This window comes from Platalea leucorodia (genome assembly GCF_965183815.1).
Source record: "Platalea leucorodia genome assembly, chromosome: 3".
Lineage (NCBI taxonomy): Eukaryota > Metazoa > Chordata > Aves > Pelecaniformes > Threskiornithidae > Platalea > Platalea leucorodia.
Window position 1 is genome coordinate 121,282,037 of NC_138825.1, and position 24,493 is coordinate 121,306,529.

A 24,493-nucleotide genomic window follows, 5' to 3' on the forward strand; every position below is an offset into this window, starting at 1 on the left:
TTCTGTTTTGCAAAGAATTAATTTCACTTCAGAAGAGACAGAAATACCTAAATTCTCCTTGATTATACTTTACAGAAGTTACACTAAGGAATCCTTGGAAGTTACTAACAAGGTTAGAAAGCATAAAGAAGCAAAGCATAACATCTCCATAACACTTGCGTAGTTTTAGATGAGAAAGTATCTGCAGCTCTGCAGACTCGGAATTTCAGAAGTTACACGTGGAACAGCACACCTAGCTGCTTTGCAGACTTCTTCACTGTAAGTAGCTAATAAATAGGTGCATACTCATTATCACATTTAGAAAATTCACAGAGAAAATATGAAAAATGTGGAAGGTACAAACAAGAACTTCAATTAAAATCAGGGCATAAACATAGAATGAATATAAAAGGTTAAATTAAAGGTTTGAGAAGCAATATCTCACAGCAGCAGACAACTTCTGCAAGTCAGTCACACAGCACTGAGTGAGCACAGATCCTAGAGAAGAGGATCATATTTAAAGAGATGATGACTAATCCAAAGACACGGCAGTGCTGCAGCCCAGTGGAGCACTTACCTCACACCCTTCCCATTTCAGATACTGGCTGCTGACAAATCGTCAGGAAAACAAACCAGCTGAAAGCCACCCTGACTTCACAGTTACCTTTTAGCTGGACACATTCCCTGCCCTGTCCCTTTGCACAGTCACAAGAAAGGCAGTGCCAGCAGCAGGGAGCCCAGAGTAGGGCAGAATTGCTCCTTTCAACAAAGCGGCTTAATCGAGGCTGAAGCACCCACACAACCACAGCCCAAGGATGTAGTTTTTCATTATAGCTGAGCTGACTGAGCTGTGACCCCACTTGCCCAACTCTCTCATGACTTGATGTCTTCTGTAGGGGTAGGTTTGGGTTTTTTTTTTTGTGGTTTGGTTTTTTTTAATCAGTTCCTCTCACTAAAGCAGGTCATCATAGCTACAGACAACTGTTAGTGCACTGCAGCAGTAGGAAGAAGACAGAACATACAGTGCAAGGGTGCAGACCAAAGGGAATGCTAAAGAGAGTAAGAACAGACAGCAGAACTTACTCAAATGAGAAAGGCCTTCAAAAGTATACTAAAAAAAATGTAATCATCTCAAAGATCTTCCAGTTAAAAAAAAAAAAATCATGTTACAAATACAACCGATGTATATTCTAACCATTTCAACAATAACTAGCCTGCTGTACAATCACAGTAAAACCAAGTCAATGCAGAAAACTCACCTTCACAAAATTGTCAGGGAACATGCCCCTTTTGCCATTTAGCTCCCCTTCTAACCATCCTTCTTCTTCCAGTTTTTTCACATTCCTGATGACTTCCCCAACTCGGATCGTTAACTCATCATCATGCACTGCATCATAGTCATATTCCACAATATAGTCCACTAAAAAGAAAAAAAAAAAAAACACAGTGAATGGAACTCAGATGTGGAAATGCAACTTGAAAGCCATGCATGTACAAAACGGGAGATCCAAACGGCAAATGCTAAGAACAAGCGTTTCCCTTACAGCAACACTCATTTGTGAATTGTAGTGTTCCCAACCATTTTGGAGAGGGGAAAAAAACCAGACAGTCACCTATTAGAATAAAGTGAATTTAGGAACACGACACCGGGTCATATTTCAGTGGTGGTGGGTAGGTTTTTGTGCATATGTGGTGGAAGGGATTACTGGCAGTCGTACCCCCCTCCCCTGGCACCGCCAAGTCTCAGCCCAAGATTTACCAATTATGAATCACTGCCCGCAGTGCAAGCGTTTGTTACTCAACACATATTTGGGGCCAAGGAGGGAGAGAGGTTCAAATTGTGCATGTATGGTACGTACTCCAATGCTTTGTTAATCCTCATACTTGCATCTGCTATTATATCTGCAAAAAATTGATTGCTGCACACACAATATTTTTGCAGGTTTGATCCAAGAAATGTAATACAGCCAGAAGGTGTACGATTGACAATATCATACAATTAATTTGCACAGACATGTAAAAGGCACCCTCCTTCAGATTCCTCTGGTTTTGTATGAAGAAGAATAAGCAAGTGAGCTTTAATTCTGATATAATTAAGTTTACTCAGAGGAGCATAGCAATCTATTTACATACTTGTCCATCTGTTGCACAAGATCCATGAGAGTTGCTTACTGACAGCTTAAGGCTTGTTTGGCAATAAAAACTCATTTGTTCATCAAGAAATTCTGTTTATGCCAGAAATTTCCACAAACCTGCAGCAATCAAATAATCTTCCCTCTCACCCAAATCCAGTCAGGACACCCAGGCACTACCAAATGTAACACTGTTGTCACCAAAACCTCCCTCTCCTCAACAACAGGCACAACAAACGCACACAGCTGAGACCATAACAGGGTTAAAAGGCAGAAATCCTGAATGGCTGTACAAGTTTTTCCCCAGATTACTCCTTATGATCAGTGCATGATAATATCCAATAATTAATTCACAAACTAAGGAATCAAATGGGAGAAAGTATTTTTTCCTGGTATTGAACTTACAACTCCATTAAATCAGTATATAATTCTGATCTGTGGAAAGTTTTGATCAAAAGTGCTGCTGCATGCATGTTGCAACGTAGCCTTTATCCCTCTGCTGCCTATAGATGAAGTCAGAAAACCCTTAGTAAAAAACAGAACTACATGATAGTGCCATGAATACAAAAGAAGCTAGAATGATCTGTCTGGTGAACTATTTTCTGAATACACCCATTAACAAAGAAGCCAGTCAAATATAAACACAAAGACTTAGTTTTCATTTTTTTCCTTTAAGAAAGAAAATTTTTCTTCTTCATTATGAACAGAAGTCATCACCAGAGTTATCTGCTCATGATACATGCTCTGGAACTCCTAACATATGCTTTTTGTACTGCATACGTTTATTTTTGCCAAACATATTCTCTAAGCTTGCTTCAAAACATCGTATTTCCCCATGACTGCCTGCAGCAAGCATAGTGGTTTAGCCTTGCTTCTGCACTGAATTGTTTTTTCAGTGGCTGACATGAAATATTGCCCAACTGATAGGAAATTCTGGCAGCCACGGATCATAAAGACAACTGCCATTCATCACCTACAGTCTGGAAATAAAAATGTCATCTTCCAACCAACTCAATCCAACCATTTTGGAAACCTACAAATGCACAAAAATGTAAAAATTATCCACATTACATATTTCTCTCATGATAAACTCTGTTTTTAAGCACATTAGCAGGTATTATATTTCAATATACACACCATGGGACAGTTTTATGAAGTTAAACATGGAAAATGGATCAGAACAGTGTCAGTCATGGTAAATGCTTACAGCATTGCAGACTACAACTCCAACTGCCAAACACCTGGTCCTTTTTCCATAGAAGTAGCAGGTAATCATAGCCACACTATGTCAACAGGAACTAATTATTTTGAAAGCTTCTTTATTTCCTTGGGGAAACATTTCTATATCTGCGCTTGAAATGCACAATACATTCATTTTGGTCACCTTTCCAGACTGTAAAACATGGACTCAGTCATGCCAACAACCAAAGGAAGATCTTGAGAACTTCCCAGTCATCATCCATGAGTCTGTGTTCCAAAGATAAGTATCAGCAAATGAATGTCAGCTTTTTATTTTTGAGATTCAGGTGCTGAATTCCCTCTTGTATTTGTCAGTGATACTCAATACCACCCTCATTCTCATGGATACATATACAAAACAGATCTAAACTCTGTTCTCTTACCTGAAAAGTGAGGGATGTCGAGATAGTTTCATCCCATACATTTTTTTCATGTGATGACACAGAAACAGCAAGAAGCCACACATCCCTCTACTACTTGGTCCTCAAGAGAAACCCTTACCAGTTTTGCTTTTCAACATTAGTAAGTAGCAGTAGATGAACCGTCCAGGTCATTAGGACTGCAGTGTGATGGGCAAGAAACTATTCTACTGCCAAAACAGTCCAGATTAAATAAGCCTCTGAAAGGACTTAAAGTGCAATATTTACCCAAGCGAAAACAGTGTTCAGTGGTCACAGAAAATGTTTTTAAGGAAACACAACTCCTTATAATAACGATAATTAGGAGTCATGTCAGTCCATGGATTACACTTCTGAATGCTTGAAGTGGTTCTGAATGCTTCTGAATTACACTTCTGAATGCTTCAAGTTCTCACTTAAAAGCTTTACTCAAGAACAGATGTGATACTAAAATCAGTCAGCAATAAGCTGGACTGCAGTAATATAAGCTGGTCAAAACTTTCAAAAACCACAAAGTCTCAACTGGTAGAAGGTGCAGCAAAACACCTTAGCAACACAAACTACCAAAAATACCTATCTTACCTCCCCTCTGCTTTTTACACAGCTTTCTGAATTTCAAACACAGCTCAAATCAATTATTTGTAGCTTAAAAATCCATAATGACCAAGTCTTGCATGAAAAATAGTCTTCTCAAGCATGAACACTGTGAGGTTAACTGTGCTTTTCTTGCACATCCAGCAGGCCCAAAGCTCACCTGAGAAAGAGACAACATTCTTCCAAGTTTTCACAGGCAGCATGGGCCATCACAAACCACCTCCTACACTGTGTGCAAAGAAGATGTCTTTATCCTGGATCTCTAACAAATAAGTGGCAATCTTGTTCTGGCAAGAATTCAAATATAAACATAAGACATCACCTGGCACATGCTTCCAACCAAGGCAAGAGGGAAGGAAACAAAAAAGTGACAAGCCAAATCAGAGTCAGGTTGATGAGGGTATTATAGAAGATAAATTATAACAGACTGTAAGAACTGACAGAACAGATCTAGAAACACAGGACTACGTTCAGTGCCCTGGTAGCAGTCGAGGGGCTGGAAGCTCTGTTCCATGAAGCATCAGAGGCAGCTGAGCCAGCGCCACCCAAAAGCACCAGGGTGGTGACAGTGGGAATCAGCAACTATGTATGAAGAGGAAATCATGTCTGGCCAACCGAACAGCCTTCCACGATGAAATGGCTACTTCACTGGGTGATGGGAAAGCAGTGGACACTGTCTCCCATAACATCCTCATACACAAACCGATGGAGTACAAGCCAGATGAGCGTAAAGCGAAATGGACTGAAAAATGTTCAAAATGGCAGGCTCACAGGGTTGTGATCAATGACACGTAGTCCAGCTGGAGGAGAGTCACCAGTGGTGTGCCCCAGGAGACAATGCCGAGTTGTTCACTATCTTTATTAATGACCTGGATGATGGGAATGAATGCACCCTCAGCAAGTCTGCAGATGATACAAAACGGCGAGGAGTGGCTGACAGACCAGATGGGTGTGCTGCTATTCAGAGGGATCTCAACAGGCTGAGGAAATGGGCCAACGGGAACCTCATGAAGTTCAAAGAGAATTGCCAAGGCCTGCCCCTGAGGAGGAACAACCCCATGCACCACTACAGTCTGTGGGCTGCTTGGGTGGAAAGCAGCTTGGCAGAGGAGGATCTGGTGGACACCAAGTTGACACGAGACAGCAACACAACCTTGCAGCAAAAGAAGGCCACCAGCATCTTGGGCTGCATTAGGAGGAGTATTGCCAGCAGGACGAGGGAGGTGATCCTCCCCCTCTGCTCAGCACTGGTGAGACGCATCTGGAGTGCTGGGTCCTGTTCCGGGCTCTCCAGTACAAGAATGACATGAATATACTGGAGTGAGCCCAACAAAGGGACACGAACATGATTAAGGGACTGGAGTATCTTCATACAAGAAAAGGCTGAAAGAGCTGGGAGAAGGCTCAAGCAAGTGTCAGACACTCGTCCAGCAAAGAGCACAATTTCACATTCTTGGTAGGGTATTACAATACTGTTTAGGATATTACAATACTGTCAGAATCCAGTGACCTTTCTGTAGTAGCCAGAAAAAGACACAAACCAGACACAAAATAAATCCCATGAAAAACACATTTAATAGCTTATAAAGTGAAAAAAAAAATCATTCGTAGGGTGACTGAAATCCTTGCATATAACTCTCAAGCTATTCAGGAAGCTTTGCCGAAACTTGCAGCAGACCTGGAGGGACAGAGTCCGACATCAAGCAGCAAGAGGAGCTTGAGTTGTGTGCCATGCTCCTCAAAGGTTTCTTCAGGCAGGTTTTAGATCAATTCAGATTAAGAGTCATTTATTGGAACGTGAACCCTGGAAAGTTGTGTGGCCTCCAGAAGCATCTTGCCAGCAGAACTGCAGCTACGCTAGAAACTGAGATTTTGCTTTTCCAATTTATCATAACAGACAGTTGCTAGATGCCCGAAACAAACTTTATTAGTACTGTTATTTCCACTTGTACATCTATAGCAAAAAAACCCAAAGTTTAGTCTCCTATAAAACCAAGCCAACATTTTTGTCACTATGTATGAATACGTATACACCGAGTTTCAAAAGTATTTAGTTGTATAGCAGACAGCAAGCTTACACTAGAGACAAAAAGACAACAAAAGACAATCTTATCCTTTTAATTATCATACTTTTCTTCACAACTATCTCAAAATAAGGTGATGGATTGAAGGAGAAAGCTCCTTCCAATTGCTTTCCCCCAGAAACACTCCTACAATTTGTGAGATAGGAGTTCTGGCTATTTTAATAGTAATTCCATAGTATATGTTTGGCCACTGAAGACAGATCTTAACACTGAAAAAGTAGTTCAGGTGTTTAAATGCTGAACAATGAAAACACCTCCATTAGTGTTAAGGTAACTAGTGATTATGTTTTCTTTCCACTTCAGCACCACATAATTCCCTGTTACCCTGACCTGAGTCACTGATGACAGCCCATATGTTGAAACAAAGAGACCTGGTGGACTCCCCATTGCCCTTAAAATTCCATCCCCTGCTTCCAAAACTGCGTGAGTTTTGTCCTACAAAGCTCTCCTGGTAAGACACATGCACAAGGTGAGCACCAGGGTTTGGCAACCAAAGACAAATCCCTCCTGGCCAAGAGCCTCCACTGCTCTGCAGCAAGCCTCCTCCTCCTGTGCTCTGCGTCTGCTCCTGTGATTCACACTCCTGTTTACACGATGACCCACAATGACCATAATAACCAGTTCCCCAAAGATCAGAGTATTCTTTTGGGGTACGGACGTGGGTTTCGTCTTCCTCACACTGAGTAGGGAAGTGCCTCACGTTTCCCACTACTGGGGAAACCACTCTGACCACTGGTCTTGTACAAAAAGGTACTCCCCTTCCTTTCACGTCCCAGTAGCCATCAGCATGAGAAGCAGCCTAGGGACTGAACCTTGAACAGATGGAAACATGTAATATTTCCTTCTTTCCTTCTCATGGTGCCCAAGACAGCTACATCACTAATGGAAAGTGGGAAACCTCAAAGTAGTACTTCCAAGACATCTTAACCCAGGGATGCTGTGAGCCCATCCTCTCTTCTGCATGCATTCACATGGTCCCTTCCCCCTGCTCTGCACTTAAATTAGTACTTATTTACATTACTGGTGAATCAGCTAAAGAGAAAACAGCCTGGGAGAAAACTATTAGTGTCAACTTTCTGCGAGTTTATCTCCCTAACATGGCTCACTGCAGGGTCACGGGAGCAGGACTGCACCAAACCCAACTTAGATCAACATCTACATCATTGTTACAGTCCAGGTCAGGAGTACGCTTCCCAGTGAAGCTCCAAGCCATCCTCATTTATCGTGCTTCAGTTCACAACGTGGAGCAATTTCACTGAAACTAAATCAAAGATATGCAGCCCAGGAACAGTCTTAATGCATGCTAATCTTTAATAGGCATTAAGTCCATGGGATGAGACTAGAACTAGGATGATATAAAAATGTCCAAAACATGCAATATGAACGTCAGGTTCCTAACACCTGCAGTTTCCCCCTATGGATCCACTCATCTTGCCCCTCATCACTTGCTGCTTTGCATATAGCTGAAATCTGCCACGAAACCACATCCTAACATAATGCATAAACAATATGAGGCCACTGGATTCCTGTCAACTCTGATGGCAGGGATGCAGTTCCAAGCTATTAAGAAATCGAACAAGGAAAGAGCATATTTATCTAACAGAGACCATGCAGTCTACACATATTTTACAGTACAGTTCACCACAGCCTTCAGTAAGTCAAGAGGTTTAAGTCACACTATACAGAACAGCAGACACTTAACCGAGCTGCACCATGCGGAGCCACCACATTCACGGAGGACTCGCAAAACAGTTGCATCATGAGGACTACCAAAAGCGTCACAAATAAGATGTTCTACCTTCACAGTAGCTCAAACGGAGGTTGGGTGCCTCCTGTATGGCCTTGGAAACAGCAGTGACACATAGCAGAGCCATTTCTACCTGTGCCTACTCCCAAGTAAGCCATACCAGTCGTGCCAGCTCCAGTCCTGGTAAACAGCTCTCTATCAAAGCAGTCATATTGCTTCCTTCTCCTAAAGCTTTGATCCCCTATATGCCAGCCAAGCAAACTTCTGCTGCCACAACGAAGGGATGGGGCAGAGGAGGCACTCTGCAGTTTAAGGTAATGCCAACCTCATATATTCAAATATTGACTTAAGGTCTTGTTTTAAACAAAGTGCCCTGAGTCATCAGGATCCTTTCATTAGTTTATAATAAAACAACATAATGCCAATGGAACGGAAAGATTTTCATACCATTCTATGTACATTTTCTTTTAAGCATATACAATTAACTCCCAATTTGCAGTAAGCTGATTATTCCAGTAGTGGATTATTTCAAAGACACAGAACCTAAATCTGTAGAATTTATTAGCTCAGTTGCTGGGCAAACAAACATTGCTTTCAAGCAATAAAGACACCTTCAATGCAAACAAATATACACTGTTGGACCCAAGCTGATTCTCCATAAAACCAGCTCAGCTGTGTCCACCCAAACTCCAGGTTCACCACGAACAGCCTGCTGCCACCCAGCAGGGACTCCATTTGGATCCCAACAGGATTTGCTCCATTTGAAGCAACAGCCTTTATACTCGCTCCAACACACCCCACGTCTCAGAAGGCTCATTAGGTTTGATGAAGCATTAGATGAGCCATGGCAAGCAGCCACCACGCTGCAGCGTCAGGCCAAATTCCCAATGAGCCCTCTTTCCATTTCCCCAGCATAAGAGCTGATCAGACAGCACCATCCCCGCCTGAGCTTGCATTCATGCAGCACTGTGCGGGGGCAGCTCAGACTTCCAGCCCCCCTTCCTCTATCAGATTAAAAAAACGCTATTTTTAGAACAGAATTTAAAAATCAAAGTCTTTCCAATCCAAGTATGGGGTCCCACTGCATTTTATACTTTCTAATGATAATGGAGACCTTTCAGTATATAAAGGGGGCTTATAAGAAAGATGGAGAGAGGCTTTTTACCAAGGTCTGTAGTGACAGGACAGAGGACAATGGTTTTAAACTGAAAGAGGGTAAATTTAGATTGAATAGAAGGAAGAAATTCTTTACAATGAAGGTGGTGAGACACTGGAACAGGTTGCCCAGAGAAGCTGTTGATGCCCCATCCCTGGAAGTGTTCAAGATCAGGTTGGACGGAGCTCTGAGCAACCTGGTCTAGTGAAAGATGTCCCTGCCCACGGCAGGGGGGTTGGACTGTATGATCTTTAAAGGTCCCTTCCAACCCAAACCATTCTGTGATTCAGACACAAAAATCTTTTAATGAGATTTTACCTAGGTGTTAGATATACCATACAAATAAAAGAACGTATCAGTAACTGGCTTTGGCATGTTCTCTTTCAAAGGCATCCTGTGGCTTTCACAGACTTGTGATCTACAAGATCTGTCAGATCCCTCATTAAAGTTTCTCACAATTCCAATTTTACATCTAGAGCTGACAGGCAATTCTGCAGAAGTTGGCCAAACTGGAATTAATTTCAGCCACTGAACACTTCTCCCAAAAATATCTTCCCGCTGCTAAGCCACTGATGCCCCAGTCATGAACTCCGAGACAGTACAATCCCCAGCCAGCTCCTGTCACTGTCAAAGCCAGCGATAAGGTGATTTGAGTAAAGTTTTGGTTTTTTTCTTTCTTTTCTTTCCACCCTGCAGTGTCTGCTACTTTTCCTTACTCCTTTTATAATTTGCTCTATGATGCATCACTCTGTTCTAGCACAAACATTTTCTGCTTAGAGCAACAATCCTTCTACAGCAGTAGCTTGCCTAAAAAAAGGAAAATAAAAACAAAAATAGCAGTCTACCCATGACACAGTCAAAAGCCAGGAGCTTGGTTCTGCCAGCACAGAACCGGTCCATCTGGAAGCTGCCCTGGATCCGCCTGGCATTTTTAGATTGGGCAAGTCAATGGTGCATTCTCCAAGAAATGACTCACCACACATTTTTAATAAAAAATTATGTCTAATTTTACAGCCCAATAAGAATGGCTGAAGTAATTAGGAAAATGAACAACTGAAAAGTGTAAAAAAAAGTATGCTTTTCCTCCCAAACTACTTCAAGTAATAAGAAACTCATTGCATTCTAACAGTAACCATCTCAAACACCAGCTTCTCAAGCTGGCTCTGGTACAATTAGCAAGATACTTTGTGAAGGAAATTAAACAGTACACCAGAAATCCTGCCCAACAGCCTGCCCTGAAGTATTAAAGATGCAAACCACACATGCCACATTTTCCTACTCCAGGGCTCCCGTAATCTTCTAGAGTGCCTTCTAGTGCTTACCACCGTGTATGATAGAACACACTTAAAAAATTAAAAGTTTGTCAATTTTCACTTCCTTAAAGCGAATCATTGCCACACATGCCCTCATCATTCTACAACTGTATCCTGTAGATGGTAAGTCATCATTACCAGCCAGCTGTGAAAAAGGCATTTTAGTAATACATTCCTCACTGCAGATACATTACACCGACTCTAGAAGAAGCATCCAATCATGTCTTCTCCAATATTATCAGAAATACTTGTCTTAAACTTGGTCACAAACTTAATAAATGCTAAAATTGTGGATTTGCTTTTACCCCCTCATTTCTATGGGCGGGAATTGCCAGACTCCTCCCTTCATAGCAAGAGAAGACGGGAAATAGGAAGTATTAGAATAAAATCTCTACCACCTCCGGGTATTTGATACTACCTTGTAAGGACAGAAGAGGTCAAAATGTTTCACCTGGGAAGTTACGTGTAGCAGAAAGTGATGTTTTGTGCTGCTTGCTGTTTCCTTCAGTCTAAGTAGAGCTCACTGCAAGAAACCAGCCTGGAAGTGAGAGGTGACACCTGGAGGAAAGGTAGCAAATGTCTTCACAAGCAACGGTGAAAAACTGCTATTAATTTAATATGCAGAGAAAACCACGGATCTTAAGAGGGCACAGGGGGATGTACTTTAAAAAAGCACACCACATTTTCTTAAGTCATGACTCAGACACTGTTCCATATATAGATTTACGCCTCTTCCTCTGTTCCTTCCCTTAAGTTAATTTTATAACATTTATTTGGCAAAACATTCAAGGTGAGTCACAAAACACCAAATTACAAAAGCTGCTAAAACAAAGCCATGCCAAAAAGCTCTGAAGAACAAAAAGATCATACCTCATTTAGATTTAGTTCAAATCCAAAGCACCAAATAAGCAGTAAAAGTACCACAGGGCCAACACCATATTTATAGGTTTTTCCCTTCAAACCTCCGCTAGATAATTAACTCACAAAAATACATTTGAAGCTGAAGACTCTGTTGCTTCTCTTAGTTAGAACTCTTTTTTACAAATCATCCCCCTGCTAAAAAAAAAGAAAAGAAAAGAAAAAAAAAAAAAAATCTGTATTTGAATTTTAGAAGTTTCCTTCCTTCAGTATCAGGAGCCCATGTTACTACAAAAGCTTCAGCTCCTCCTGCAGATTTTTTTCAGGACTCTTCTAGCCAAAAAGGACAGCATGATCATAGCTCCAGGTTACGAATTCATGAGTTACAAAAACAAGAAAGTCTCTGAAAGTCTTTTGGGTTTAAACCAAAGGAAAACTCCTTTCACGCTCTAGAAAAATGCAAAAATGCTTTGATAAATGGCCTACAATTTGGCACATATATAATTCAGAATGACAATTAGTATTTGTGCAAACATGGCAAGAATCTGGCTTTGAAATAAATTTAAGGAAACTTAAAAGCATCATTCGGAACATGCACAAAGTGTTCCCTTCATCTTTAAAAACGGGCATGATGCAATAGTCTGAATGGTCCCAGATTGGGATCTTGCAAAAACCACAAAATATGCTTAGCATTAAAACAGGGACAAACGTTCCTATCCGAATTCATGCTGTCAGGATGGTCCACGCTAATTATGGCATTAATAAAGTTAATTTACGTTTTAGTGTGGACATTTTAGTCAATACAAAAAACTGAACTGTTGACCGAAAAGCACAGAGAGAAATCCTTATGCAATGGATTTTTACAAAAGCCAGTCAAAACCACAAATGCTCAAGGGCACCCTACAATCTCAATCAGATAGTTTTAAAGGAGATAAAATTGCTTCATTAGCTCAATTATGTTCTAAAAGTTAGGAGATAGAGTCCTTTAAACATCCATTTGTAACTTGAATTTACAAGGATTTAAGCATATCTTAAGACCATGATTTAAACCTGCATGGCTCGCAATACTTCCAATCACATAAAACCAAGGTTTGAAAAGACCTCTGGAGGTCACTTACTCCAAACTGGTCAGAGCAAAGTCAAATCAGGTCACTCAAGGCATTGTCCAGCTAAATTTTGAAAGTCTTCAAAGGATGGAGATAAAACAGCCACCCTGGGCACCTTTTCTGGTATTCAATTCTCATACTAATTTTTCCCCATTATATTCAATAGGAATTACCGTTGTCCTAACTTGCAGCTATTGATTTACATTTTTTCACTGTGACTCCAAGGAGAGTATGGCTTTCACTTCTCCAGGCTAGACCAACAGCTTCTTGCACACTATATGCACTAGGCTCCCAACCACACTTGACTCTCTGGTTTGTTGGCATTCCCCCTTGCATTTGAGGGGAAAGAGGAGCAAAACTGGACATGGTATTTTAGAGACAGCCTCATGAGCGCTAGGTAGTGGGGAACAACCACTCCCCATGACCTGCTAGCTGCTGTCCTGCTTGTGCCACCCAGTAGACAGCGAGGTTGTTCCCTCCTAGGTGCTGGATCATGCATTTGTCTTTTTGGAACTGCAGGAGGTTCCTGTTGGCCCATTCCCCCAGTACTACTGCAGCACATCAACCATCCCCCACTCTTTCACTGTGGGTTTTTTCAGGTATCTGAACATAATCTTGAGCACTTGAAGAAACCAGGCTCGCATGAGTGTCCCTATAGGCCTGTCCTCCTGCTTCACTCCCAGTAATTCTTCCCCTGTACACCATTTGGTTGGAACATGCCAGAAGAGCAGTGTCTCAAAAATAAGAGCTGTACTTTTTTTTTTTTTTTTTTTTTTTTTTCCAGAGTCAGCACTGAAGCACCCAAATCACAGTCTTCCCTGAGGAAAAGACTTCAGGACTGCCCCAACACTCCTGCTCTTTTAACCTGATGGTTGGCTAATCACCAAATATGCAGCTTGGAAGCAGCTACAGCATGTGCTGTGTCTTGCAGAGCTAATTGATAGTAACACAGAACGATCGGTATTTGAAGAATTTGGGGAGGGAGCAGAGGCTCTACAGGAGGTTATGAAAAGCTGTCTGGGGCAAGGGATACTGGTCGCTGCGGTCAGGAGACAAAGCACCTGAACGCAAGTTCATAGAAAGCTAACCCGCACCTCCACCGTTCTCAACACATTTGCTTGAAGTAGCAGTTTGGATTCCAGAAACACAAAGGAAATCCTTTTGACTGTCCCCATGTCTTTCATAACTACCAGGCACAACCTTGGTGACTCAACTACACACAAAAAAAAAAGTAAAATCAAGAGGAGAGAAAAATCAGCAATATACCTCAGCTTTTTAAAAAACACAGGTCAGGATTTACCACTTCAAGCACTGCTCAGAACTGCAAAAGAGTGATACAACAGCGTACATAAAGATCCAGCAACTCTGTCTTGATAGGAAATCAGCATGGTCTTCTTGCTGCATGGAGATGGCAGGCTGCGTCTTACTCTACTGACATGCTTCAGAAACGGCTTTATTTCATCTGCTATTCATCAGGCCAAAGGCTTCCTGTTACTAGTTATCTACCAGGGCAGGTTTCCTTCTACTACCTACACATTAGAAGCCATTTACATTACAATCCATATATATATTTTATGATTCTCTCTCAGTAAGGATGCAACATTAAAAGAGCAAATCCTCTTCCCACAAAATAAGCATCTAGTAAGAAGATGAACACATGAAAATTAGAGGGAACAATTTTATGCACTCTCAATTGTGCTTTTACTTGAGAACAACCACACTGTTAACTCACATACAGCCCGATAGCACATACAGCTACAAGCAACGCTACAGGCAACGCCTTCAAGTTCTCCTCAAGCTGCAAAGGGTTTCCAAGCTAAGAGGGTTTCCAGTTTCCCTGCTTCCCCGCACCGTATCCTTACACAGATACTGGTACACTGTAAAAGCAGACGTTGTTGTAATTAGGCTTCTCATAAAAACATTACATTAACATTTTCACATTAACCACAGTCTTCCACTTCACAGACAAATTCTCCTTCCCTGGGCTGAAGAACAAGGCATATTTTCAGTACTAAGCATAGTTTGAGTAAGGCAAAAATGCACCGTATTTGATTTTCAAGAGCAAAACAGCACAGTTTACAATAGTTTATACTTAACGAAAGGACTTTATTCTGCTGGTTGCACCCTTCTGAAAGATCTGCTGTCTCCTTATCTACCACACCTGTGATAGTATGGGATTAACATATTCGCTTTTGTCCTCATGTCTACAAAAGACTGACTCCCCTCAGCACTTCCACTGCCCCAATTTCAGAACAGCATCTCATTTTACCTGGCTTCAGAACAGCACTAACTCAGATGAGTACAAAAAGAACTGTTGCGTGGGACACTGAGGTGTCAAACAAACAGCCCATGGCCCACGCTTCAGATAGTCATCTGAAACTGCCGACACTCCCAGGCAGTTTGCAAATCTAGCTAAAGTTGTGAAATCTTCTACTAAAAATTCTGAACAAAAGAATATGCTTCACTTAACCACTTAGGAAACCAAACAGATGGGCTCTGCTTTTCAGGAACAGTTGCTTTAGTCATTTACAGAGAATGCAGTTTCTTACACCTAACCCAACAATCTGACGATGAAGGAATGACCCCGCATGCTCTCCCCTACTCGTTCCCATACCGCTGCCTCTTCCCCTGTGCTGGTCTCACAGTTGTGCTGCTCCAGGGTGTGCCGGTTTAGTTTGCTGCCAAATCAGCCAGCTGGTTCTCTTCCAGTTGGATTCAGCTCTGGCCAGTGTCTTGAACTAGATCATCCCATGGACACATGATCACTAAATCTGCCAAAAGGGAAGATTAAAGAATGCGCTGATATGGGCATCATCCAGGGGACTGACCATAGCAAGAAATGATGGATCTAGCACTTCCCTTGGCAATTTGTTCTGGTAGTTAATAACTTCCTCAATAGAAACATTCAGATGTTAAAATGAGTGCAAACAGCAGTATAATTTACCTGAAGTTTCAGGCAGGTTTATTCTAGTTAATCTTACATTTATCGATTTATGACAGTACTAAATAAGCCAAACTCCATAAAAGCATTTAAGTGATGGGAACATTAAAGTCCAGCCCAACTGCAGAAAATCAGGATATAGAAGGACTGAGGCGTATTTTCTATATACTGTGCTCGGTCTTCTCAAAACATACACATTACTAAGGACAACCAAAACCAAAATCCACAGAAATACAAAAAGCACCTCAATAACAAGTTCTAGCTGTTCAGGAAGTATTTTCTCTTTAAAGGTATTATTAAACCAATAAAAAAAAAAAAAAAAAAGAATGCAAGTTAGAGGCACAGTTTAAAAAGGGCACTTGGCTGGCTTAAAATGGATGGGAGAAGATGACAAGGAGTTTAAGAAAAACATTTTAAAGATCAGGAACAAGAAAGCTGTGAAATAATAAGTTTGCTGGATCATGGACAGTTAGGGACAATTAATATAGACACTCAGAAGCAGCTTATGAAATTTCAGCTTGGATCTAGTGCAAAGTAACTGCAGGCTAAAATGGAAAAGGAGAAACACTCTCTCTTCCCTGGCTCCTGAAATAGTCCCATCCACTCTTTTGCACAGGAGCTAAGGACTGTGCAGTCAGAGTAAGGCCTTCAGCTTGCTGACATGATGGCAAAGCTGGCACAAGAGTTTCTTCCACACCAGTCAGCTTATCAGCTCACACCACGGGCTCACAATGACTAGAGCCATGGCAAGCCAGGAAGAGGCATTGCAAAGCTCTGGCCCTTTTTGACAGCAGCCTGAAGTTATCTCTGCTGAAGCACAGCATGAAACTGCACCCACAGGATGACTTCAGGAGAAGAGAGATTACATGCAAAGCAGTCTTAAAACAAATCCTTTATAACCAAAGATACAAGTTCAGAGTAAGGTGATGTGATTCTCCTCTACTAGAGAGTGAAAACTTCATGAAACTAGCGGTTTCATTTCTTCAAGCAGCAAAGATGAAGACTTTTCTCCCCCCAGTCCCAAAGATGCATTGAATAGAAACGACTTGAACCATTCTGAGAAGTTTGCTTATTGTTCTGCTTTTGTATTTTTCCTGAAAAAATGAAGAAACAATGCAGCTTGGGGGGGGGCGGGGGGGGGGGAGCGGAGACGGACTACATGGAATTAAGGTAATCTGGTATGTTTCCAATAAATCCACAATTGAACTAAAGAGCTAAAATTGGAAGACGATTTCTATCAGGCACAACTTCGATGACTGCTGTAAATGTGCTGCAGCTGACACCGCTGTAAGCAGTATCCTCACCTTCCTCCTGCTTCCATTCACTCTTTGCAACCATGAGCCTAGTCTCAGTTTCTGGAGAGCCAGCCTGGCTGAAAGCTAATGCAGGACGACAGGGAAGTTTCAGAAGACTCAGCTCATACAAGCAAGGGAAGAGGACAATACTCACTAGCCAGACATAAGTGAAGAGTGAGACTTTATTTCAGTGCCAGCTCAAAAAGCTCAAGCTACATATACAGTCAAAAACATTTGACTAAGACTGACCACTTAGTAATTTTATCCAAGAGGTAGAAACTGATGACTTAAGAGTCTTCTTTAAATGGTAAGTCAGGCAAGTTTCCAGGAACTCAAGCAAAATTGCCTTCTTAATTTAAAACTAAAATAAAAATCATTAATAACTCCAATCCACAAAAATCTATTCATGGCAGCTGAGACTCAGCTGCTGCGCTAGTGAAATAAAAAAAAAATTAGATTACGTAGTACCGTTTAATTCCAAAACCATTTACGTATTCCTCTACTGTCAAAAAGTATCATGTTCATGGCAATTTAGGTACTGTTAAGAAAACAGCATGAGCTTAAGCCATTTAAATAATTTAAAATAATACTTTATCTGGTTGAACCAATAAAGGTGATAAAATTCATGCTGAGTTTCTTGAACAATAACATCAAATTTAAACTCAAAGTTTATAATCACAAAGCTCTTCTAAGGCGCACAAGCAGACAGATCCCAGCTTCCTTCTCCAGAGTTCAGTGGAGAGCTCAACTGCAACCCTCTCCTGTAACATCACAAGTCAGCACTGTCCAAATTGCTGAAATTAAAGGAGAATGGTGCATTTTTTTTAATAATTCAAAATACTAGATTCTAATTTATTCTGCTGAAAGCAATCCTGCCTAATACCTTGAGCATGTTATAGGCAATACATATTCCTTTAAGAAAAGTTAACTTAATGTTCTAAATGACCTCGTATTATATATACTCTCCAGTGTACATCACCCCAAAAGTGGAAAGATTTAACTCATTTGGCAGACAGACACATACTGCGACACCTCCTTCAGCCTGATTTAGGACTCTGGCAGTGGCAGGTCTTACATTTTTCAGGAAATGCAGATATACTGTTCAAAAATATCTATAACGCTTCATTTTCCTCATTCAAGATTTCTGAAAAAGCAACATTTCATATTGATTTTATATAAAGAAAGTCAATTCTACATATGGCTAGAGCAATAAAACGTAATCATACCCAAAAATACTTGTTGACATTAGTCAGAGAAAGTAAATAGCTGTGCTGGCATCACAATATTATTCAAATGAATTGAAGTTTACACTAAGAAACACAAAATAATCTAGGGTGGGAGGAACCTACAGATGCCATCTAGGCAAACATCCTGCTCAACGCAAGGCTAGCATCAAAATTATTGCCTTTATTTAACATAGCAAGGAGTCACTCTAGGAAAGAGGCGACTGAACAGGCAGTTTTAGTACTTCAGCCCTGCTAACAACCAGTGTGACAAGACAGCCAAGGGCGACGCACAAGCAGAGTTACGCTTGCACCACCACAGCGACAAAGTTATGTAAAACTATTTCTCACCACTTCGCATCCAAGAAGATACGGGACAGCAAAGGCACAGGCATCCTCTTCACAGGGGGTGGGGCACGTTTTAGATTGTTAGCAAATTCACAATTCAGAGTAGAAGAGAAAAGCAACGTTTATGGAAAGGAAGAGTGTCAGGGAAGAAAAAGTTGAACATAATTTAGCTACAGTACAAAATATAGGAAGCCAGTTTAAAAAAAAACAAAAAAACAAAAAACCAAACACCAAAAAAACCCACAAAAACAACTTTAAAAGCAACAGAAGAAAACAGCTAAGCCCCTGTAGTGCAGCAGAGACCCATTTTAAGTGCCCAGATGGTAATCACAGGTTGAACTAGCTGCCAGAAATCACTACACCTTAGACCCACTAGCAACGAATTTCACCCGATCGACTTACCCCCTTCTGTCAAGATGACCTAAGCCACTTCAAGCACTTTCATTGCTGCTCTTTCCTAACAAATCATTTTTATGAAACTGGGTTAGGGAAATACCAGACCAGCAGTCATATGTGACAGCATCTCCAAGGAAGCAAAATGGATGGGAAGAGCAGAGCAATGACAGTCAGAGCGGGACAGACCGGGCAGCCGCCTCGCTTAGCCCCAGACAGTACAATGTGCCAACCACACGTTTCCTGTATTTATGCAACGAAAACCCACCAAGGGACAAAAAAACCTAACACAGGCAGACAATGGAGTGAAGAAGACCAGTGAAGGTGAAAAGACTTCAAAAAATCCTACCTAGCTGACACAAAAACTGTAAGAACTATTTGGAAAACAAAAGAAACCAAGACAGCAAATATAATTACACCCCTGCATGGAGTTAAGTCTTGAATAACACAAACACAGTCCTGAACAACTCTCCACAGCAAGATGAAAGTGCTATCAAATTAAAATAACCATCCAGTAAAGGCGACCAGGCACACGAGGAAAATAGATGTAGAGAGACTTCTCAGTCTGAAGCCACCAAAAAACCATCCACCATTTCTCAAAAATACAAAGGAGTCAGGCAGAACAAGCAGCAGCTTTAGGGAAAAAACCTCACGCTGAAAGGACGTATTTCCCCTACATACCCCCATTCATGCTAAACAGGGACTCTCACTGCCACAGGTAGTTGTGGAGGGCAAGAGCCACGTTCCTCTTTGTCCCCCTTTGTACAAGTCCCTGATGGCCCCCCCCATCCATAAAAAAGGTCCAGTGAAAGTACAAACACCTTTGAGCAAGTCCATAAATTACTAATTGCCAAACCACGAGTTTTTATTAAAAAAAAATAAAAAACTTTCCATGACAGACCTGCTTTCCATATCCTTTCTCTCCCTACCTGGCCCACAAGCAGGACACTCAGCGCAGCAGCTCTTACATTTTTGGAAAAACAAAAAAGGCTGACAAAACAAAAAAGGCTGAGCTGACAGAATCTCTAGCACTTTTTGAGGGGATTTCTCCTCTACCTTGACCCAAACCCAGTACCCATTAGCTCTTCTGTTACAGTTACTGTCATTTGGTTTCCCAGTAGCTGAGGCACCTCTCCTCCAGAGGTCAACTCTCCACCATCTTCCCTTATAGTTTTGTCTAGAAAAAGGAAAACGATAATAAAAAAGCACTTTGCTCAACATTGCCAGTACAAGTACAGTCGGTCTGTCAACATTAGGGTCGTTGAGTACCCTAGTACAGAAAGGTTGCAATAGCTTGTACTTCTGATTAAGTCATCTTATTCTTCAGTAGTTTACTGTGAATAAAGTTCAACTCTACATTGCAACTGACATATTTCTTGGTAAAAATACTAGCTGAAGGACTCGATCTATCCCACTCCTTTGTTGTTTTTTAATTGTTTGTTTCTAAAATTAGTAGAGAACAAGCCTTACAGTAATGGTTTACTTGGTTCTTGTAATACTACTAGCGAACACTGAAACAATCTGTCACTGTCCCTGTGATAGTATGTTAAAAGTATTCAGTTTCAGATTGCTTAGAAAAACCTTCTAGATTTTTTTCTGTTGCAACATGAAGATCGAGAAAGCAAAAGGCTTCACACAAGTTTAATGTTCGATGAACTTACTAAATAGTTTCTGTAGACCAAATATATTTACACATATTTATACTCATTCTGTTAGCAATGAAGAAGTATGTCTGGCTTCTTAAACTTATAAAATTTTCTAAAGATGAAATCCAGAAAATTCTAATGTACTAACCTGTGGGAACCACAAATAAAAGCTTGCCCAATTTTTTGGAAATAAAAAAAAGGGGGGAAAAAAGCATATATCTATAAAGATACTGACAGAAGTCCAGTAGATTTCAGTGTACCACTGTGGCAATTTATCAGTTGTTGCTGGACTATTTCATTCTTAGTTGTGAAGCCATACAAAAATTAGTTGGACACTGCAAATTTAGCTCAACCTTGCTGTTAATGTGCAAGTTGTACAGTCAAACCATTTCTCAACTATAATTAGAAATATTATCTGTTATTGAGCCATATAAGTAAATCAGACAGATGCTACAACGCACCAGTACATGGAACTCTACCTACAAGTGGATATCAACCCAAGACAGCAAAAAGGTAATTCAATCAAATAAAGTTTTTTCCCCAGAACATCTGAATACATTTTTTTTTCCCTTTAATTAAATTAATCTGTTTCTCAATTTGTAGAGCCATATATTGAATCCACATGACTAATCTAGGACAGAAGGCACAGAATTATAATGATGGAGCTTAAGTGTGTATCTGGGCATTACCAGTACCTTCATATGGTCTAGTGCCTGTCACCTCCGATAACGTCCTCCTCCCCATCTTTCAAGCACCTGAATGACACATGCTCTTGCAACATTAATTTCCAGCTACTACAAGAACACAAAAGAACCTGTTCCAAGGCATTTTGTATTTCTGCCCTTCTCCTTGTGCTTCCTCAGGAGTCACGCTGCCCTGTTCTTACTTTTCCATTAATCTCAGAAACCCTTGAGTTTGTCAAACAGATACCTCAATGATCCCCTCCAAGCCACCTCTTACGTGTAAAATCTCTTTCATAAGCTGACAAAAAAGACAAATAATCTCTTATCAACAGCCAGCTCTACCATGATGTCATTAATAAAATAATCAAATAACAACTTCTCAAGGTAAACGTGAGGCCACCACTAAGAATAGCAAGTGCAGTGCAAGCTACAGTTAGCTCTTTTTCCACTCATTTTGAGAGATGTTTTACTGTACATTCCTCCCCACTTTCGGTCACAAGAGAGTAACACTTGAAAATTTGAATAAAGGACCACACCTTCATAGAAAATCTATTTAAAAGTCTCTGGGATCATTCTGCAATCATTTATAGAGGTTTGCCAGTGTTCTGGCAGAAACAGTTCTATAATTGCCCGTGCACACAAATTGTTATGATTATAACCACCCATGCAATAACAATACTTGACTTGGAGTGTATGCACCCACGCAATTCAGTCACCTCTGCAGCAATAATACTATGCTCACCACTGCAATCAGAAGAGGCAGAGAAAGAAGCCACGCTTAAGGAAACATAAGGAAAAAATACATAAAACAATGTCATATAGTAATCATTAGTCACAAACTGGCCTCAGTCCTTTATTAACAGTCTTATACAGTATTCCTAACTGCATGCTAATAGTTTTATAACCCAGACCTACCATATGTAAATCCTCAGGTATTTCACATTTCAGCATTACACAGTCTGAGTTCAAAATGTTTAAACTAAACTTTTATGCTACAGGAACTACCATCGCAGGCCACCGCATTGACCTGGGAAGACACTTCTCATGTGTAAGTAAGACAATGCAGCCCAAAAAGAAAGAAACAGTAATTTTTACCTATTCTGAACAATCACAAGAAGCATCAAAAAGTGAGTTCTTTAGAGTTTGGGTTGTATCAGAACCTAAAATACCAATTTCACTTTATATTTTCAGACTTCATTTTAAGTGTGCTTTGACCACATAAGACAACTTCCCTTAAAATGAAAACACTGAAAGCATGTCTTTATAATCAGGAGGAACACAAGTCAGGAGGAGCACGTATCGCTTCGCTAACTGCACATTTGATCGGCACACCATGCACTTCTACCCTTCTTTTTATGCACGAGGGGGAGGAAGCAAAGCTATACAAAACCCAGGCATGCTTCCACTTAAAAAGCTTAAATCACGCTCATCGAACCTGGCACGTTTGCAGACGGCAGCGTAAGCACACACACGCCGCTTCACACCACGCACGCAAGCCACTGTCGCAGGCACCCTTGCACATACCCCTCCAGAAGCACATCAAGCCGCTGATGTTATACAGAACAGCGAAGCAAGGGATGACATACGAGTGGAGATAACTGAGACAGACAAAACGGTTAATGGACCATTTTGGACCCCAGTGGGGGAACTCTGAATAAGGAAAGCGGGCTCTGAAGAGTGGTGTTTAAGCCACACTTTCATACTTCCCTATGCAGATGCTCTTACATTAAAAACCAGACCCAGCACAACTGATTGTGTTGAGTGTAAACCTGCACTGGCACATTATGAAAACAGGAATACTTCGAGCCGCTGTACGCTTGCTTTTCTTAAGCCAACACCTTGGTGGAGAAACGGGTGAAGGCGCAGCTCAAACTGAAGCTAGGTAAAAACAGCCCCGAAGGGCTGGATTTGATCAGGACAACTTTCACTCTTCACCAAGCGACTCCAACCAAGCTCCCTCCAGCCAGCACTGGATCAGGGTTCGCTATACGGCTTTAAACCTCGCTCCCCGCACCGAAAACCCCCGAAGCCCAGGCTGCCTTCTCCCGCCCCGGGCCCCCGCCGCTGCCCCCCGGGACAGGCCGGGCAGGAGGGAGCGGCCCCGGCCTCTCCCAGCCCCGCCGCCGCTCCCCGTCCCGCCGAGGAGGGAGTGTTTACCCAAGCACCTGCGGGCACCTGCCGCCGCCAGCTCCCGCCCGCCGGGCCCGGGCACCCGCGGCAGCTCCTCCGGCCCCCACCTTCTGCGAAGGCACCGGGTACCCGCAACGCTCCCTCCCCGGGGGATCTCGGGGGCTGCCCCGAAGCGGCGGCGCCTCCCGGGCACCCCAGGTCCGCGCCCTCCCCCTCAGACAAAGGGCGGTGGAGGCGGCCCCGGGGAGCGGGAAGAAGGGGCCGGTCTCGCCGCCCCCCGCCGCGCTCACCCATGCTGCGCCCGCCCGCCCGGGCTCGGCGGAGCGGCTCCGGGTCCCGCCGACGCTCTCAAGCCGGGCACGGCGGCTCCATCCGTGCCGCTACGGCCGTGAAAGGGGCTGCTCCGAGCCGCCGGCGGCCCGGGGCAGAGGCGGCCGCAGACCCGTCCCGTCGCTGCCCGCCACCGCCGCGCCTCGCCTCAGGCGAGCTCCGGCTCCGGCACCGGCGGCACCGCCCCCGCCCCGCCCCGCCCCGCCCGCGGCGGGGGTCGCCAAGTCCCGCGAGAGCCGCGCGCCACCGCCCCCACGCCGCCCCGCCGTTGCCAGGCGGGGTGACGTCACCGCCCCTTCCCGCCCCGCCGGGCCGCCTCCCTCCCTCTCTCCCCTCCCGTGCCCCGGCGCCGGGGCCGCCGCCGCCGCCGCCTCCTCCTCCTCCTCCTCCTCCTCCTCCTCCTCCGCCGCCGCCGGCGGGAGCAGCGAGTTCCCGCGGTGCCGCCCCGCTTCCCCCTGCCCCGGGCGGGTGTTCCGCCGTCTCTCCCGCTCGCCCCGCATTCACTTCTCCTCAGGTCTCCTGAGGAGACACCGCCTCCCCCCCCTCTCCCCCGAGGGGCGATGCCCCCTTCGCCCTCCCACACGGGGCGGGGGCCGCGCAGCCACAGCTCCCCCGCGGGAAGGGGCCGCCTCACGGCCCTGCAGCCCCTCAGCAAAACCCCGGCTCTCTGAGGCCCTCGGGCTGCCCCGTGCACCCCGGGGCATCCTTCCCCAGCAGCTTCCTGGCTCCCGTCCTTCCCCAAAACCACCCGCCCTGGGATCGTTTCAGGAAGCCCCTTTTTGGCAGAGAAATCTTGAGATTTGGGGTCGTTCTGGCGGCCGGGGCCAGCCCATTCCCCCTGGCTGAGGGAAGGTGGCACGGGTGGGTGCAGGGAGGCCTGGGGAGGAAAGCCACCATC

The 24,493-nt window shown here is 43.1% G+C and overlaps 1 protein-coding gene across 1 annotated transcript in view; it reads right to left on the reverse strand.

Annotated features, from left to right (window-relative positions):
- CD2AP (CD2 associated protein) overlaps nt 1–23,719 on the reverse strand; it is an 84,796-nt gene extending 61,077 nt beyond the window's left edge. The window contains exons 1-2 of the mRNA XM_082305626.1: nt 23,556–23,719; nt 1,239–1,399 (exon numbers count right to left, since the gene is read on the reverse strand). Of these exons, the coding sequence (XP_082161752.1) occupies nt 1,239–1,399; nt 23,556–23,559 (165 nt within the window). The 5' untranslated portion in view covers nt 23,560–23,719. The remainder of the gene's footprint in view (nt 1–1,238; nt 1,400–23,555) is intronic.
- Between the last annotated feature and the right edge of the window lie 774 nt (nt 23,720–24,493).